General features: G+C 34.1%; 1 protein-coding gene across 2 annotated transcripts; it reads right to left on the reverse strand.

The window, feature by feature from the left end:
• Positions 1–2,290: 2,290 nt before the first annotated feature.
• Positions 2,291–15,952, reverse strand: LOC100785098 (endoplasmic reticulum-Golgi intermediate compartment protein 3). 2 transcript variants are annotated; one of them, XM_006605619.4, is made up of 12 exons: positions 15,835–15,952; positions 15,653–15,752; positions 15,467–15,549; positions 15,287–15,362; positions 15,081–15,148; positions 12,470–12,554; positions 10,129–10,247; positions 9,943–10,026; positions 8,740–8,886; positions 3,270–3,378; positions 3,062–3,181; positions 2,291–2,683 (listed from the first exon to the last, which is right to left on the reverse strand). In XM_006605619.4, the coding sequence occupies exons 2-12, from the start codon at positions 15,738–15,740 to the stop codon at positions 2,619–2,621; spliced, it is 1,044 nt and encodes a 347-aa protein (XP_006605682.1). In that variant the 5' UTR covers positions 15,741–15,752; positions 15,835–15,952; the 3' UTR covers positions 2,291–2,618. The 2 variants fall into 2 exon arrangements, with proteins under 2 accessions (XP_006605682.1, XP_014628287.1); XM_014772801.3 differs by having other exon boundaries at positions 15,839–15,936.
• Positions 15,953–19,078: the final 3,126 nt, after the last annotated feature.

Here is a 19,078-nt window from a genome sequence, read left to right on the forward strand (position 1 = left end):
TGGCACTCTTAATGCAATGATCAAATATTGACAATAAATTCTATCTAATAATAGTCTTTCTTTGGACAGACTATTATTCACATGAAAATACCTTTATAATTGTCACACATTTATCATCACAGGTAGAAAATATTATTTGATCAAATTGCGTCTTTTGTTGTGTCGAACATAATTCACATAAACAATTTCATACAAAATCTATGCAATTTTAATTAAATCAATTCACGATAGGGATTACTTTTGTAATATATCGTGTCAATCAATTTAATTAAAAAAATACTAAACATACAAATAAATGCAAAGGACTTGTTACTGTTAAATTTACACTCAATCATGATAAGAAAAAAAATATAAAAAAATAATTAGGCAAATAAATATCATATCCTTAAATTATATTTAATGCTATCATTGATTTATACTTAAAATACTCCAAGTAAATATTGCATCCGTAAATAACGTTATCACAAATATATGAAAGGAATTAAAAAAAATGCATAAATTCCTAAAAGAAATATTTAAAAGATTTTATATAAAAAAATAAGATTATTCATAAAAAAATATTTCCTTAGTATTGATTTATGTTTATGATGTTTGTGCAATACACCTTGGAGACCGGAGAAACTTCAGTTCACCTTCAACTTTAATTTGTTCCCATGTTAGAAAATCATAATTATATAAATAAAATATATAATAATGTTTCTCCTTTAAATTATTAGTATTACAAGAAATGTGAAGCACAAATTTTATTCAAAAGGAAGTGAAACAAATTAATACACGATTAGATAATGTTAAAAGTCAACCGTCAGAAACCATGATCAGAAAAACAACATAGCAACATTTTTTTTTACGAAATAGAAAAACAACCCAATTCCTACAAATCAGTTTATTAAAAAAAAACTTTAAGTCCCAATAATCTAAGAGTGATAGTGGCTCTGATATCACTTGTTAGAATTTTAAGGAATCCTTATAAAATATCAATAACCATCAAGAACACATTATGTTAGATTATCAAGAAGAGTTTTAGGAATACTTGAATTCATAATAATTGATCAAACAAATGCAATATAATCTGAATTCATAAGTAACCGGTGACTTCATGGTTCTTCCTCAATGGGTATTTTCGTAACTTTTCAGATAAGGAGAAGAGAAACTACACGTGACGGCTCGGTATATTGGAGAGCATAACCTTCTTATAGTGTGTTAACCTGAAAGGGTTCACCTTATCCCCTAATGGGTCAACACTGAATGATCTAATGGTCTTACATGCTGGTAGTTATCTTCATATATGCACGAGAATCTATGTAAAACGTTCCCTATTTGTATATCTTATACTCAACTGCGTTCAAGTTATGCGGGGATTCCATCGAAAAACTAATCAAAATAATTCAATTTATTGAGAAGCTAAAATATTTTAGTTTCAAAAGTCCATAAACATACATGCCATTTAAGTAAATTCCATATTAATAGATACTCAGAATCACCGATACCCAACTTCTCCCGGTTAAAAAATAGGTAGAGAAAAAAATTCTTTAAATTATCCATATATTTGTTTAGTTATGCAAATCCGATTTGTTACAAATTTTATCCGTAATAGGCATGGATATTTTTGTCATGCAACGAAATATAGAGGAGCAATACCCGCAACATGCCACGATGCAGTAGTGACACGTTCACGCAGGATTAATGCTTGTTAAAAAAAAACATGGATTCATTGAATTATTTCTTATAAAGTCAAATATTAGGAATTGTATTTCAGAAATTTGTCTAAATCAAGTTTTAAATTGTGTACCTAGACTTTGTTACTTGATTGTTCCAGTTACGAGTGTAGTACCCCAAAATTTCCTTAATAAGTAACAATAACAATTTTTTTGTATGTATAAGCCAATGGAAAAGGAGAAAACTAGACAGAGTGTGAACCCAATTTCGATCGGGTCAAGTATGGAATGAACTTACAATCGAAAATCCACTCGATCATCAGACTTTTTTTTTAATTTAATTCCAATTAGTATGATAAGAGTTGAACTAAAATAGATTCTAGAAGCTAAAAAAGAATATCCTAAACAATTTCAATAATGAGATTCATTGATATTCCTGATATAATAGATGCTATCACACATACAATTATATTTAATTCGATGGAATTATTTGATCTTAAAAGAGGGCCTTCTATAATTTCGCAAGTAAGGTATTATTTCTTCGTTTCGTCCTGTCATTAATAACTTGATTATTTTAGGTTTCATGCTAGTTTAGGAGAATTTAATCAGGAAAATCCAATGTGGAGTTGCACGACTACAGAAACAGACAGCTATCTTAGTCACTATAATCAAAATTTGAGTTCTACAAAGTAAATTCCACAGGTGTGGTTCATAAGACAATGCTGTCCACAGTCAAAACCGAACCCAAAACACTCATTCCAAAAGAAAAGAGATTAAGATCTGTTAATCATTGATGTCAGACATTACAAGGAACTGTATGAACACGTGCTTAAAATTTAATGCTTGATTCAACTATGCAACCACTATATTTTTAATCTTTGGTGGCAGTAAATTCCATAGTGCCTGAAACCCCTTTGGTTGGAGACGCAGAGTTGTTACTAGAAATTGCAATGACTTCATGATCTACCGTTTGGACTTTGATTTAGTCAAAGTTTCCAGAAGTCTGTACATCCAACGGTCAAGCATTCCTGTTGATATAAACGAGTTTTTAGATGAGAAATGCGAGCGAAAGAAACAATTGCAGCAGGAAGAATTTTAGTTCAAAAAGAATTCAAAAAACCAACATTTGAGAGCTTGTTTGTGAATATCATATATGAACTTTGAAATCCTAGAGATGGAATTATATCACCTAATTTAGCTAGAATTCTTGCTTGAATTAAACCACAGTTGAATTATATAAATTATGTGGCTTGACTTGAACTATGCTAAAACCAACAGAAATAATCATATATCAGGAACTTTTCTATACAGTTCACAATTTGCACGACAATATAGGTCAACCTTGTAAATACAATATGATCATATGGAAAAAAGTATGGTACAGAATCAGTAGTTAAGGACAAAACCTGTCACAGCAAAGGTTCCACCTAGCACAGCACAAAGTCGAGTAATAAAATGAAGAAAACTGCGGCGCTCTTCCTTGATAGTGACAGTAATAGGTGATAGATCATACAAAAAGTAGACAGCTGTATACAAAGTATAAATGGGGAACGATAATCAAAATCTAGACTAAAATATTAACAAACTACAAAGCCAATTAAATATAAAACCAACCTGGCCAGGTCCGATCAAACTGATTAATGGGGGAATAATATTCTGATACTGAGAACTGATTGGTTGGTAGAACTTCTTTTGAGATATATCTATATTCGGTTGGAACAACCTGCATGAGTTTAAGAAATTAATGAACTTTACCAAAAAAAGATGCTGGAATTATGAATACAATCACTAATTTGTACTTAAGATTGACGGCTGCTCTAGTATTATTATTAACAGTACCTTGTATTCTCACTTCAGGAGTTGCTAGCTTTTTAAGCAGATTAAAGGAAAAGAAGTTAGTCATTCAAAGTAAATTATATTTAATAGTGGATGGTCAAGAAAGAAGTCTGACCAATACTATAAATTTAGGAGATATAAGCCAGCATTTAAATCCATGGGAGTGATTGCATTGAGCAATCTAGAAATAGCAACTCTGGTAAACCAAAAGCATAAACTGATCCTTGATCAGTGTTGTTAAATGACGGCCATGACGACGTCATGGCGGAATTTCATGGCGGTTTTTTGAAAAAAAGCCACCGAATAGCGGTGGTTTGGCGGTTTTTTTTGATAGCCATGGCGGTCATGGTGGTTATGTCGCCGTGACGGAAATGGCGGATTTTTTTTGTTTTTTGTCCGCGGTAGGAGTTGGGCTGACCCGACGCAACCCTACCCGGTAATTCATTCAAAAGCGCAGCCCTCCCCTCCCACGCAGCTGTGATTCAGAATGCAGCCCTCCAACTAAAAGCGAACCCAGCCGCGACCCTCCCCTGCACCCAGCCGCAGCGCCCCGTAGTCCGCACGCAACCGCGACACCACCTGCACGCAGAACGCAGCCACTGGCACGAACGGCGGCGACGAGCACCGGCACGAAAGGCGGCGAGCAACAACACGAAGGAAGTCATCATTGCGGGCGAAGTGGTGTGGGCCAACTTCCATTTTTTTTTAATTTTGTTTTTGTTGTTTGACACCCCTTTTTTCTATTTTTTTTCTATTTGACACTACAATTTATTTATTTTTCTGTTCAGTGCAACGAGGAAAAATAAGGCAGACCCAGGCTGGAAATATTGTCATTCACTAGTGGAAGGAGATACAAGCACCATTGTTTGTAATTTCTGTGGAAAAATCACAAAGGGAGGAATAACCAGAGCCAAACAACACCTGATTGGGAAGTCAGGTAACGTTGCAACTTGCAAGAAAACTCCACCAAATGTAGTTGAAGAGTTGAAAGAATATATGGCTACCAAAAAAAGTGGGACCACTTACAGTACTTATGGCAGTGGTAATATGACAAATATAAGAGATTTTGAATTTGGTGAACCATTTGGATGTGATGGAAGTGAAGATGAGTTTGTGGACTCTTGTAATGCTGCTGCAAGTGCAAAGACAGTGTGGGACTAAAAAAGGACCAATGGACAAATTTTGTAAGAATCCAGAAAATGCAATCAATTGGAGAAAAATGGAGATGTTGAGGCAAATGAGCATAAGAGAGTCAATGGATAAGAATGAAGTATTGAAGGTGCATCAACATATTGCTCGCTTTTGGTACCAAGCAGGTTTGTCATTCAAACTCATTAAATTGAAAAGCTTTGAGAATATGGTTGCAGCCATTGGTCAATATGGGCCACATTTGCCCACTTCTAGCTATCATGACATCAGAGTTCCACTCCTGAAGAAGGAAGTTGAATATACTGAAAATTTGATGAAAGGCCACAGGGAGCAATGGGTCAAGTATGGTTGTACTATTATGTCTGATGCATGGACTGATCGGAAACAAAGATGCATCATTAATTTTTTTATTAACTCTCAAGCTCGTACCATGATTTTGAAGTCTGTTGATGGCTCTGATTTTGTAAAGACAGGTGAAAAGCTTTTTGAGTTGCTTGATGTCATTGTGGAGGAAGTTGGAGAAGAGAATGTTGTTCAAGTTGTAACCGATAATAGGAGCAACTATGTTTTAGCGGGAAAGTTGTTGGAGGAGAAAAGAAAACATATTTATTGGACTCCTTGTGCAGCTCATTGTATTGATTTGATGCTTGAAAATATTGGAAAGCTTCCCTTGATAAGGAAGACAATTAGAAGGGCAATTAATCTAGTTGGGTTTATCTATGCCCATTCTAGTACCTTAAGTTTGTTGAGAAATTTTACAAACAAGAGGGAATTGGTGAGACATGCTATTACTAGATTTGTCACTTCTTATCTAACCTTGGAAAGGCGCCACAAAGAGAAAGCCAATATTAGAAAGATATTTACTTCTGATGAATGGACCTTGAACAAGCTATCTAAGGAGCCTAAGGGAAAAGAAGCTGCAAAGGTAGTGCTCATGCCTTCTTTTTGGAATAGTGTGGTTTACACTCTTAAAGTCATGGCTCCACTTGTGAAAGTGCTTCGTCTTGTGGATGGTGAAAGGAAACCAGTCATGGGCTATATTTATGAAGCAATGGACAAGGCAAAAGAAACAATTATCAAGTCTTTCAACAACAATGAAAGCAAGTACAAAGATGTATTTGCAATCATTGATAAAAGATGGAATTGTCAACTTCATAGGCCATTGCATGCAGCTGCCCACTTCTTAAATCCAGAGTTCTTTTATGACAACACTAACTTGGAGTTTGATTTTGAGGTCACCAATGGTTTGTTTGAGTGCATTAAGTTGATTCCACAATTTGATGTGCAACAAAAAATTCTAACCGAGTGCATCTTTACAAGATTGGTGCTGAAAACTTTGGTTCTGACTTTGCAATGGCTCAAAGGAAAACTCATTCTCCTAGTAAGAAACTTTTACCATATGACAAATACAAATACTATACTATTTTTTTATGTATTAGTGTTATAATTCAGAATTCTAAGTTATGCTTTTGGTTGGTAATTGGTATTGCAGCATATTGGTGGCAAATGTTTGGATCACAAACTCCAAATTTGTAGAAGCTAGCTATTAAAATTTTGAGTTTTACTTGCAGTGCTTCAGGATGTGAAAGAAATTGGAGTGTGTTTGAGCAAGTAATTGTGACAAAACTCTAACTATACTTTTTAATTTTATTTAATTTTGATGATCAAGTTTTATTTGAAGTATATTTGAGATTGAAATCAACATTTATTTGTTATGTTGTAGATTCATTCCAAAAAAAGAAATAGGCTTGAGCACAAGAGGTTGCATGATTTGGTGTTTGTCAAATACAACCAACAATTGAAGCAAAGATATAATGCAAGAGATGAAATTGATCCAATTTCTCTTAATGATATTGATGTGTGAAATGAATGGCTCGTGGGAGAGATGGATCAAGATGATGATAATGATGCTGGAAATGATTTGGTATTTGAAGATGATGATGCTTTAAATTGGGCAACTGTGTATCAGGCTTTGGGGGTTGGAGAGTGTAGGACGTATACTAGGCGAAAAAGCAAAAGACAACAAGTGTTGCTGCTGCCCAAACTTCTAAAAAACAGGCAATGGTTGTTGGATCTTCATCAAGGAAGCAAAAAGCAGTCCAAGAAAATGATGAGGATCTAGATTTTGAGGAGAATACTGATCTTGAATCTGAAGAAGAAGAAATCATGGTCAATTTTGAGGCGTCTAATGGGGAAGAGGGAGAGGGAGATGCTCCATTACCATATGATAACAACGAAGATGATTATGATGGAATTGGAGATGATTAGAGCTTCAACCTTCACTTTGCACTTTGCATTATGTTTTTATCATTTTCTTATTTTGAACTCTTTAATGAGTTTATTTGGTGTTGGTACTTGATTATTGTATGAACTCATGAAACTTTTTTAGTTTATTTGAATGCAATCCTTTGTTTTTTTCAATTTCAATGAGTTTATATATATGTATATTTTTTTTTTTGTCCGCCATGACATCCGCTGGCAAATTGACCAAAGCGGGTTCCTTTTAGAAACTTATTCCCAAAAGGGGTCTGTTTCGAAACTTTTTTCGGAGGGGGTCAGTTTTTGGAGGGATTTCGCCAGTGGAGTTGGCGAGTTGGACACGTGGCAGCAGCTGGGGGAACTCGCCAGTGGAGATGACAAGACACGGTCCACGTGGCGGGTTCCGCCATTTGTAATGGCAAAATGCTTTTTTTACGGAATTTTTTTTTAAACTTGAAACAGGTATAACTTTCCAAAAAAGCATTTCGCCATTACGAATGGCGGAACCCGCCACGTGGACCGTGTCTCGCCATCTCCACTGGCGAGTTCCCCCAGTTGCTGCCACGTGTCCAACTCGCCAACTCCACTGGCGAAATCCCTCCAAAAATTGACCCCCTCCGGAAAAAATTTCGAAACAGACCTCTTTTGGGAATAAGTTTCTAAAAGGAACCCGCTTTGGTCAATTTGCCGACATCCGCCATTTTCCGCTACGCCATCCGCCATATTTTTATGGCGGATTTTTGGCTTTCCGCCATTAACAACATTGTCCTTGATTTTAATATAAAAAATTAAACTGTTAGAAATAATACAATTATAGTATTATGGCAGACTATGTTATGTAATTATTATGTTAATTAGAATGACTGCATATTCTTGAAATTATTTGTAATTACCCTTGTATTTTTCACTCTACAAAAATATTTGCTCTGCTGTGTCATTTAAACACATGGAATTCAACCCATGTCTCATTATTTTCTTTCTCAACATAAACATGTTTTCAATACAATTTCAGCTAATTCTGAAAGTATTTAAATCTCTAATTGACTCTAAATCCAGAAGACAAGATCCAAATCTAGAAAACTAGAAATCAAGCTCTAAATATTTCTAGCAAAAATTCAACAATGTACATTAACATACTAAAAGCACCAAACCAAGTTCTATAATCCAACCTTGCTATTTCTCTTGGGTTGAATTTTTTAGATCTTGGTGATTTCATTGCTTTTTTATTTGTGGGTTTTCGATTGGTAAGAAATGGCAAGCTTAAAGTTATATTCTGTTGGTATATGGTAGTGTTATGAGACACTTGCACTTGATCCAGATCATTAAGTGTTTTCCCTTTCTATGCACTCTAAAACCTTGCTTTTCAACAGCAATATGGGGGAAATTGGCAATTGATGTATAAACTTTTTATTTCCACAAATTAGCAGATGACAGAATATCCACTGCTAATTACAAATTCTGGCTTCATTCGGCTACTTTATAAGTGTTTCATTAACTGGATCTAACTACACTCAAGAGAAAGAGAACCACACATGACTATCAAGGTTTTGGATTATTATATCAGTATGTTGTTACCCAGGTCTTGGTCTTCTGCACAATCTTAATTTTGTTTTCCATTGAATGACCATATTATTCAATAACTAAGAGGACACAACAAATATTTAACAGACGTTTCATCAGCAGGCAATCAAAAATTAATCTAGGTAACATAAAAGGATGAGAAAAATAAATAAATTGGCATTCTCCAAACTATCAGAGGAGCATGGAGGAGTAATCATAGCAAACTGCACTGTTACTTAGGCTAGGTGGAAAGATTATTTAAGAAAGAGCTATCACAAACCTTTATATAATATTTAAATGTTCCACTGGTATCATGCAGAATCCTTGTTGTGTCATCAAGTGGGTTGTGAAGTCCTGGATACTTGGGGCCAAATGATAAATCATGGATGAAATGACTTACATTCACGTTCTTTGCTCCATCAAAGATCTGCAGAAACCATCACAACTGAGTTAATTATCTGATATGCAGCAATTAAGAATCAGATGAGCATATTTCTAAGCAAATTTTTGACAGGAAGGTCTTGTACAAGCTACTAAAAGTCACATTGGAATAAATTTATCTGCATATTAAAGCGAGAAATGGAAAATTTATCCCTGTTTATCATTTGCAATTAATTGAACTTGGTTATGGTTTTCAGAAGTCCCTACTATTTGTGCAGAGATACAACATTGTAGATGACCCTTTACAATTCAGTTGCATAGAGGAGTGAAAGCTTTCTTGTGACTCAGCCAAAACAGAAGGTTTATCTCAGTTATAGAACTGAGATTGTAACTTCTCTCTCTAATAAATTCATACAAGCTTTACTTTCCCATTGTCATAAAAATCCCAAAGAAACAGATCAAGTAACTCTTTAGAAACACAATGGACCAGTAAGAAGCAGTGGTGAAGCCATCATGGCCCACAGATTTCTCCTTATCCATCTTGAAAAGTTAACACCAAATCTCTTGCCCGAGGCCTCTCAACCAAGGTAAAGCTTTCCAATGCAATAAGACGATCTAAATATATAATTAAAACCTGTAAACCTCCTCCCACTTAAATGGAAGATTGCAATACTCAGTGATTCCCTTAGATATACTTAGCTTCCCCAGAAACTCTAAAACTATCCACTTCTGATTCCTTGACAAAACTCAAAAAATCTAAGGCATGTGTTCTAGCACTTTGATATTTTCTCTGTAGTTTCATAGACAAAATAATGCAAAAAGAAATGGACTTCTTTTTTGCCTTTGGCAGGATATCCACTCTTGCACCTGAACATTCTCATGTTCTATTTACTCATTAATGAAAATTTGGGACAGAATGTAATAGCTTCAGAAAACAATTCAAAGAAGCATTATCTTTGGACTTAGTTAAGTTAAAAGATCCTTTAATGCCATTAAAGATACTTACACCTGTAAGCTTTCGCAAATCTAGTCAATGAATTACACATGTATCATTTTAACACTATATTTAGGTAAGATTAATGAAGAAATACAAATATTTTACCATTTGTGCAACATATATATTTAGTCCATGTACTGAAATATGGAAATTTCCAGCAACCCTTTGAACATCTAAAACACCATAAACCTGCAATAGAATTGATAGAATTAAAGAAAATGTTAAGAATTTTGAAGGTTGGACAAAATTTCACCAAAAATAATTCATATATGGTAATTGTAGAATTCATACCCGGCATCCTTCCCCATTTTTTAATGCTTCCTTAACTTTCTTGATAATATTTTCAGTAGATTCATCAAGGTTTTGCAAATGAATCTTCTGTTCTGAATGCTCATGATTTTTATTATCATCTGTTCACAGTTTTTATTAGACTGTAAGTGGAAAGAAAACAACTTCACAAGAATGTAACTGTAAGATGAACTTTATACTTGTCATTATAATATGATATACACAGTCAAATGGTTAGCCCTTAACACCACACAAGTTAATTTACAATATGAATTTAGAAGAATATGATTAATAGCATATGGGAACAAAAACAGAGGTTAGGGTAAGAACAATCCAGAAACAAGCAGAAACACTAAACAAGAGAGGTGCAGTAAAGCAAGTGCAGCCACCAAACAGAAGGAGGGGCACAGAAAACATAAAGTGGGGCAGCATCCAAATAAGAGGGTCCTTCAGAAGAGAGATGCAAAGACAAAAGATAAAAACAGAACAGGGAGAGCCTAATAGCAGCACTGAACAGCAAGGTGGTGTTAGTTAAGCCTTCAGAGGGTCTTTGGAAGCATCATTGGAGACAAAAGCAACTATGGGTCATTCTGGGTATGGCCGGTGAAAATAAAAAATCACTGAAACAGCACAGGTAAACAACACTTTCAAAGAAACACATCCGACGGTAGGCTGTCGTCCCTGTCTCCAATCCCAAGAAAAATGGGATCCTTCAAGAGAAGAAGCAATAAATGGGTAAATTTTGTAGGGTGGAGAGAAGATCAAGTCAAGAAAAGGACTCTGAAAAAGAAACATTTTCCACCTGAAAACAGAGAGGGAAGTTTGACCTGGTTTTTCAGTACAGCAAGAGCTTAGCTCACAAGAGAAGTATCTGCGCTTGATGGCAGAAACTGGGAAGTCAGCTCACAAGGATGGTGCATCTCATCAGTCAGAGAAGCCCACTCTTCGTTACTTTTCCAAATATATGGGCTTTCAGCTCCTCCATTAGTTGCTCTTATCTTTTGCTTTGCAGTTTGTCTGTTCCATTGGTTGCACTATGCCATTTAGGCTTCATGCTTTTGTTTTGTGGCTTTGTATCAGCTCCAGACGCTGGCTTGACTCATTTATTTTCCACATGCGTCTTTATAATTTAATTCTTAGCAAAGCAATCATTATCATTATCTAGTCTTTGTTGATTATTATAGACAATAGATTATAGATAATATCTTTATATCTCATTCCAAAAAGGAGTTATTTTTTATTAGGGATTTCAATTGTAATATAATTTAAATTAAATTTAAATATAAATTCATGGGGACTTAGAGTATCACAAAATAGTTGCAATGACAAATGCAGAAGTAAGTAGCGATCACTCTTGCAACTTGTGAAATTTATACAGTAGAAACAATTTATTTCTTCAATATTTGAGGTTCGACAACAGTGCTAGACAAGTCCAATGAAATTTATTTGAGATAACCAAGCTACTCCAGTGTGTCATCAGCATAAAGAAATGAGCTGGAGGTTTAACAAGAAATAGGTTTTGGTAAAAAATCAACACTCCAAAGTTTTAAGATATTTGGTGAAGATGAATAAATGGTTTTCATATGAACAACCCCCCCCCCCCCCCCCCCCCAAACGTAAGAACATTTTGGGCTATAAGCATGAATAATAAATATGCAATTCAATTTTGTGCTGAATTTAACTTTTTATTTGAATGGAGAAAAAAGTGACTGAACTATAGCTCAGATAGTCATAATCTCATAAGATTTTGATATCATGTCAAGAATCTACTCTCCTAAAAGCTTAAGTGATTGGATGAAAGTGCATGAATGATTTTTATATCTGTTAGAAAGTGAGTTATAAGCTTAACTCAACCCTACAAAACCGGTTTGTAAGATAAGGATTGCTCCTCTCTTATATAATTTATTTCAACACTATCTTTAGTCGATATGGGACTTCAACGTGCCTCCTTTTGCCTATGGCTACCTGCCATGTGGGACTTTCAACACACTCCCTCTATCTAGGGGTGACCACAATTTAGGTGGCTTTTCCAACAATATCCAACAGTTACCAATTGCCAAGTATATGCCTATTCACCTAAAACAGGTAATTCTGGAAGGACAAGAAATTGCTCATGGAACCTTTAGCTCTAAGTAGGATCTTCAGTCAAAAACATGTATGACTAATTATTCAAAAACAAATAGAAAGACTAGTTGGGGAAGAGCATCCTTTTATCATCCAAAAGAAATATAATAGAAATGAACCTAACACTCAATAAATGAATTGAACCCAAGCAAATAAAATTTATGGAATTTTAAACTAGAATTTTGAAATCATATATACACATAATGCAACAAGAAATTACCATGCTTGTGATGGGTATGTTCCTTTTCAACAAGATCAGATATATATTCAGTGCCAATTATATGGCCATAACTGTTCAAGCGAAGCTACAACAATCCAAACAAAATTAGTGTAAGTAATGATTAATCATGAAAGGATTAAAAAAGAAAAAACAATGGTTAGATGACACAAAATAATAATCACTGTGCACATATAACATATAAAGAACCATCCATTTTTACTCTTTAGTCACAATGAGACTGACTTTATCAAAATCAGTGTTGTCAATAGCGGATCACAGAAAATCACGATGACCTGAAAATCTGCTATAGCGTATAGCGGATAGCCTCACGGGAAAATAGCGGAAGCCGCATAGCAGTTGAAATATAATATATATATATATATATATATATATATATATATATATATATAATGATTAAATATGTATAAAAAAATTAAGCTCTATGCAAACAAAAATAAGTTGTAGTAACATTGACATAATATTAACTCAAAAGTTAAATTGTGCAAGAAAAAAATATGTTGGAAACATTAAAAAAGAGCTAAATACTAAAGAAGTCCTAGTAAAGGAGTGGAGAAGGCCGGACTCTGGAGGGTTCTGAGTTTTGGGAGGAAGGGTTTATGTAGAGGAGATGTTTAAGTGGCAATGATCTTCAAAGGTTGAATGCAATAGAAATAAAAGAGGCTACGTTGGGCCTATTTTACAATAAGAAAGCCCAAGTCACATTTGACTCCAACTCCATAGTTTAAAAACTCCCGTGAGTTTTAGTATAGAATAAAACAAAAACAAATCTGAATGGAGACACAAGATCCGTGACGTGAGTTTTAGCAAAGCCAAAAACCTTGTCCACAAACCCAAAACAATCTCTGAACTGAAGTTCCATGCAGACTACAAACACGACCCGAATCCACACCTGGCCCAGTTTCCTTTCTTTCAAAATAATGAATCCTAAATGCTATTGAAGCAATTTCTCTCCAGATTCAACCTTGCCAGAAACCGACGACGCAATGAGATTCTGCGACGCATAAGGCGCCTGCAATTGCAATTTTTGCGGAGTCCACAACATGACGCCGTCATGATTGCATTTTTCCTAAAACCCGCTACGCTATAGCATGATAGCAATGTGATAGCTGCTATTTGACAACACTCATTCAAAATCAATATAATAAAAACAATTATATGATTTCCTAATCATTTTAGTATATGATTTGGTTAGCCTCTAGCCTATACAATGAATCTATAATATTTTACATAATAATGCTCTCAACATTCTCTCTCAAGCTAGAGCATATAATATGTGTCATGTTTATTTCAGAACCACCCAAGGACTTTGAGAAAACATCCACTATTTTTTCAATTGACAAAGCTAGTGATGTCTCTAAATAGGATCTCCTCTATTGTAAAGTGACAATATATCTCAATGTATTTGATCCTCCTTAAGGAACATTGGGTTCAAGTGGATGTGCAAAGCAACTTAAAATTCACACATAAGCATCATTTGCATAATCTCCCTAAATTGAACCTCTTTTAAGTAAATGTGTTCATGAGTGGTTGAGACAGTGGTTTAATATTATAGTTTGACACCTGATCTTGAATAATAACATGGAGCAACTAAACCCGAAAATGCTATAAAGATATTTGCAAGAAGGCCACCGTAACAACAATAATGAATTCATAGCAGTAATTCATACAACACACATATAAATGCTAGAAAAAAATACTCAAAACTAAAGACATGTTTGTCACTAATAATAAAATATCATAAAGACAAAGTCTAAACACACCACTAGAGATTGCAATAAACAAAAGTAATTGAAATAAATAACTTGGGGACAATTTTTGTCAAAGTCAAACAATTTATCATTAAAATCAAACAACTTAAATAAAATTCGTAGCATGAACATACTGGGGGCCTATATGTTCAAACACAAGAATTAAAGTTCAAAACATAGGCAGGGCAAAGGCTCTGAAGTTATGGCAAAAGGAGCACGGGGTCATGCTTTCATGGAAAGGTCAAGAAAAGGGAGCAAAATGGCCAGAAATCTAAGACTGGTTGAAATCCTAAAATCTAAAAACAGATCCAACCAATGAAGACAAGGGGAGGACAAATTGGATATTTTGTCCATAGTTGATGTAGTGACTGCTAAAACTGCGTATTGACAAATTGCAGCAATCTCAGCACCGGTAGCAAAGAGCAATAGCATCGCTCTCTCACTCTATGGATTAGTATGATACTGATAAGTGAAATCTTCTATCATAGGGGATGCCACCAGATTAGCATCAGAATATCCAACAATACAAGTGTGGCAGGCACTCATCTAAAAAATCAAGGCTTATTCATGAAGCTCCTTTGACATACTTCAAGACACATATTGCCACGTCTAAATGATATATTACAAGATACTATCAGTATCATCACCACATCCCAACTCACTCCTAGAGATTTTAGAAAACTTCATATAAGATACATCTAAATGAAAAACTTCAAGTTATGACGTATCACTACCTGTCAACGATATACTTCAAGCTACAATCACTACATCTCAACACACACTACTAGACATTCTAAATACTTCAAACAAGATACATTATTACGAACTACAAACCAACTTACTTTCCATATGTTGGTATCAAGATCCACCTCATGCTTGCCCGACATATCGATGGCATCTACACTCAAAACTGCCCACATAGACAGAGAACTCGTTAACAATTCCAAACACACACACACACACACACACAACACCACATTGAAACCCAAAAGAAAACTCATAGCAATTTCAAATAGACAAAAAAGAGCACACTATCTAACTAACTAACCATCACAAGGTAAAGAAGGAAACGTCATGTTAATATGAATTGGAAGAGTTTCCCCTCGCTTCAAGTCCACTGACATCTGCAAAAGTTCAAAACCATTTCTTAATTATTATCGATTTAATCATCATAACTTGTTATTGTTTATTCCATTCCAACTTATGGGTGAAAATAAAAAAAATAAACCTGGTGAACGGTGTAAGTTGTAAGATAATAACCGAGCTCGTGAACGAACAATGTGGCCATTATAATGAGACCAATTACGGATACTGCAACCACCAAAACGGCGATGCAATATTAAGTTAATTAAAGAAAAGTCACGAATAATAAACTAAAAAAGAAACAAAATGGGAAAGAAAAATAACAAATTACCGAGAGCCCCAGATTGGGTTTTCTGCAACAAGTGATCCTCGGCGCGAGGAAAGGCGTCGAGGTTTTTAATGACTTGTTTCATTCCCATCTTCTGTTTTTTCTGTGTTCAGAAGAAAAAGAATTGAAAAGAAAGAATTGAAAGGAAAGGGGAAGAACGAACGGAACGGGGCACGCAACCCAACCCACTCTCTTCTTCTTCTTCTTCTTCCCTTTCCGGATTCCTCGATTTGGTCTTCTGATAATCACAACACGCCTACAGAATTTAGGATTCTCTTTAATTTATGGCATTTTCCTTTCTCCTTTTATTTAGCTATCTCTGTTTTAATTATACGCGTGCATTGTTGACTAGTTAATTGGGATTGGTACGTGACGACTAAGGAGAGAAAAAAGTAAAAGAAAAACAAATAAAAATAATATATATATATATATATATATATATATATATATATATATATATATATATTGAAGTGTGTAATTACTGACAAATATATTTTTTTGTTATTAAGATTTTTATTTTATATATTTTGTGCTCGCAAGTTTGTCATTTTTTCTTTTAGTTTATATGTTTTTATTTTTCATCATTATAAATCTTTTTTTAATCTTTGTAGACTCTTTTTTATTTTATTTTTAGTGCATATAATATTTTTCTTTTTAATCATTGGAAATTTATTATTTTTTATTTTTAATTCCTTTACAATAAATAATGATGTGACATTGTTAATATGGTATTATTACTCACATGATCTAGATTTTATTGATGTGATACATATTAGCATTAATAAAATAATAATGATTGAACGAATTTTAGGGATTAAAAATAAAATATTTGGAAGTTATAATAACTATTTTGAAGAAAAAAATATGCAGACAAAAAATGAAAAAAAGATTAAATTGTAGAAATTAAAATATTATTTAAGCTTTTTAAAAATATTACAAATGTTGACCTACATAAAGAGTGATAAGTTTTTTTTAAGGGAGAGTGATAAAGTTATGTTTTATTTAAAGGTCTTATTATAAAATAGAATTTTAACCAAGTTATCTTGAAGGTAATAAACTTATATCATATTTGTGTTAGACTTACTCTTATACAACATAGCTAGCTTATTTTCACCTTTATTTCATTCTTTTTTTTTATGAGACCTACATGCTTTGAGTAACAACAATTTTCATTTTTATAGATTATAGTCTGGTTCACATAGTATTTTTCTCAATGAACTATGAGTCTATAGGGGTGACCAAAAATATTGAATTCACCCGTAAATCAAGTTAAATGATTCAAAGATATGATGTTTGGGCAAGTTTGTTCAAATTTCGGGTTAGATAATTGAAAAAGCGAATTTATATGGGTAGTTTTGGGCCGAAGCGGGTTGAAAAATAAATCCATTGAAACCCACACCCAACCAAATAAAGCAAATGATTTAATTATATTGAGCCACCAAACCCCAGTAAGCACGTTTATTCCTTGTTTAGAAAGTCATTTTGGCTATTGTGTTATATCACTTTCTTAGTTTTCTCTCACACAACACATTATGTACTGTCAATGTATTAGTTTTTTTTTTTTTTTACTTTTTGACTCAACCTATTCTCTTTTCTCTCTCATTAACTTTACATCTCTTCAAAAGCAAAAGAGATTAGGTAACGATGATAGTGGTGAATCAAACGTATTCAAAACTTCGATGGAGACAAAGTAACGAGAGTGAAAGTAGCGATGGAAGACGAAATGGCAAGAATGATTATCGTTGATTGTAGAAGCAAAGTTTCATGATGAATCAAGATTGATTCAAAGATATTTTGATGATAACAAAGATGATGACAAAGGTGAGTTCAAGATTCAAGAGGAAAGTTGAAGAACACTTCAAGATTCAAGAGGAAAGTTGATTTCAAGGATCAAGCTTCCAAGAATCAAGATCAAGATTCAAGACTCAAGATTCAAGAATCAAGAGAAGACTTAATCAAGATAAGTATGAAATCAAAAACTAAGTAACACATGAATTTTTCTCAAAACATGTTTACCAAAGAGTTTTTACTCTCTGGTAATCGATTACCAGATTATTGTAATCGATTATCAGAAGCAAAATGGATTTGAAAAAGTTTTCAACTAAATTTACAATGTTCCAATTGATTTCAAAAAGCTGTAATCGATTACAATGTTTTGGTAATCGATTACCAGTGCCTTTGAACGTTGAAATTCAAATTCAAATGTGAAGAGCCACATCCTTTCACATAAAAGCTTTGTGTAATCGATTACACTGATTTGGTAATCGATTACCAGTGATTGTTTCTGAGTAAATCAAATGGTTTTTGACTTTTTCAAATTGGTTTTAAGTTTTTCTAAAAGTCATAACTCTTCTAAATGGTTCTCTTGACCAGACATGAAGAGTCTATAAAAGCAAGACTTTGTTTTGCATTTAAAAAGAATCTTTCTATCAATCCAATCAATCTATTACAATCCTTTACAAGCCTTGAATCTCTTTGAACTTCTTCTTCTTCTTTGTGCCAAAAGCTTTCCAAAGTTTTCTGGTTTTCTAAACCTTGAAAACTTGTGCTATTCATTCTTTTCATCTCTTCTCCCTTTGCCAAAAAGAATTCGCCAATGACTAACCACCTGAATTCTTTTTGTGTCTCTCTTCTCCCTTTTCCAAAAGAACAAAGGACTAACCGCCTGAATTCTTTTGTGTCTCCCTTCTCCCTTGTCAAAGAATTCAAAATGATACAGTCTGAGAATTCTTTTGATTCTTCCCTTTCCCTTATACAAAAGTTTTCAAATGACTAGCTGCCTGAGAATTCTTTTGTATCCCCATTCACAAAGTATCAAAGGTTTAACCGCCTGAGATCTTTGTCTTAACACATTGGAGGGTACATCCTTTGTGGTACAAGTAGAGGGTACATCTACTTGGGTTATTAACTGAGAACAAGAGAGGGTACATCTCTTGTGGATTAGTTCTAGTGGAGGGTACATCCACTAGGTTCAAAGAGAACAAGGAAGGGTACATTCCTTGTGGATCTTTGCTTGTAAAGGATTTTTACAACGTTGAAAAGAGAACAAGGAAGGGTACATCCACTAGGCGCGGGTTGTTGCCGAACCAGTATAAAAACTCTTGTGTGTTTGTCTCCTTCTTCCCTACTCTTTTACTTTCCACTGTGCATTTAAATTTCTACTTTTACTTTTGGTTAAGTTTCTCTTCTACTCCTTATTCACTTAACAACATATTAAAAGCCTTAGAAGAGTAAATTTTTAATTAGTAAAGGTTTAGGAATAATTAATTCAACCCCCCTTCTTAATTATTCTGAGGCCACTCGATCCAACATTGATTGCATGAGATAGGTCTGATCCACCACCATTGTTATCCACTTCTACGTTGACAACCCCAAAATCCACATTAGAGTTTTATATTTGTTGTTGACGACTCTCATAAATATCCAACG

The sequence above is a fragment of the Glycine max genome, chromosome 20 (assembly GCF_000004515.6).
Source record: "Glycine max cultivar Williams 82 chromosome 20, Glycine_max_v4.0, whole genome shotgun sequence".
NCBI classification, from domain to species: domain Eukaryota; kingdom Viridiplantae; phylum Streptophyta; class Magnoliopsida; order Fabales; family Fabaceae; genus Glycine; species Glycine max.

Excerpts from the sequence above, each read along its gene's own strand:
- LOC100785098 (XM_006605619.4), bottom strand. The coding sequence starts at position 15,740 with ATGGGAATGAAACAAGTCATTAAAAACCTCGACGCCTTTCCTCGCGCC. Across the intron at positions 15,149-15,286 it reads TCCTTCTTTACCTTGTGATG|TTTTGAGTGTAGATGCCATC; the intron begins GTTAGTTAGTTA and ends CTATGTGGGCAG. Across the intron at positions 2,684-3,061 it reads TGGAACCTTTGCTGTGACAG|GAATGCTTGACCGTTGGATG; the intron begins GTTTTGTCCTTA and ends TTATATCAACAG.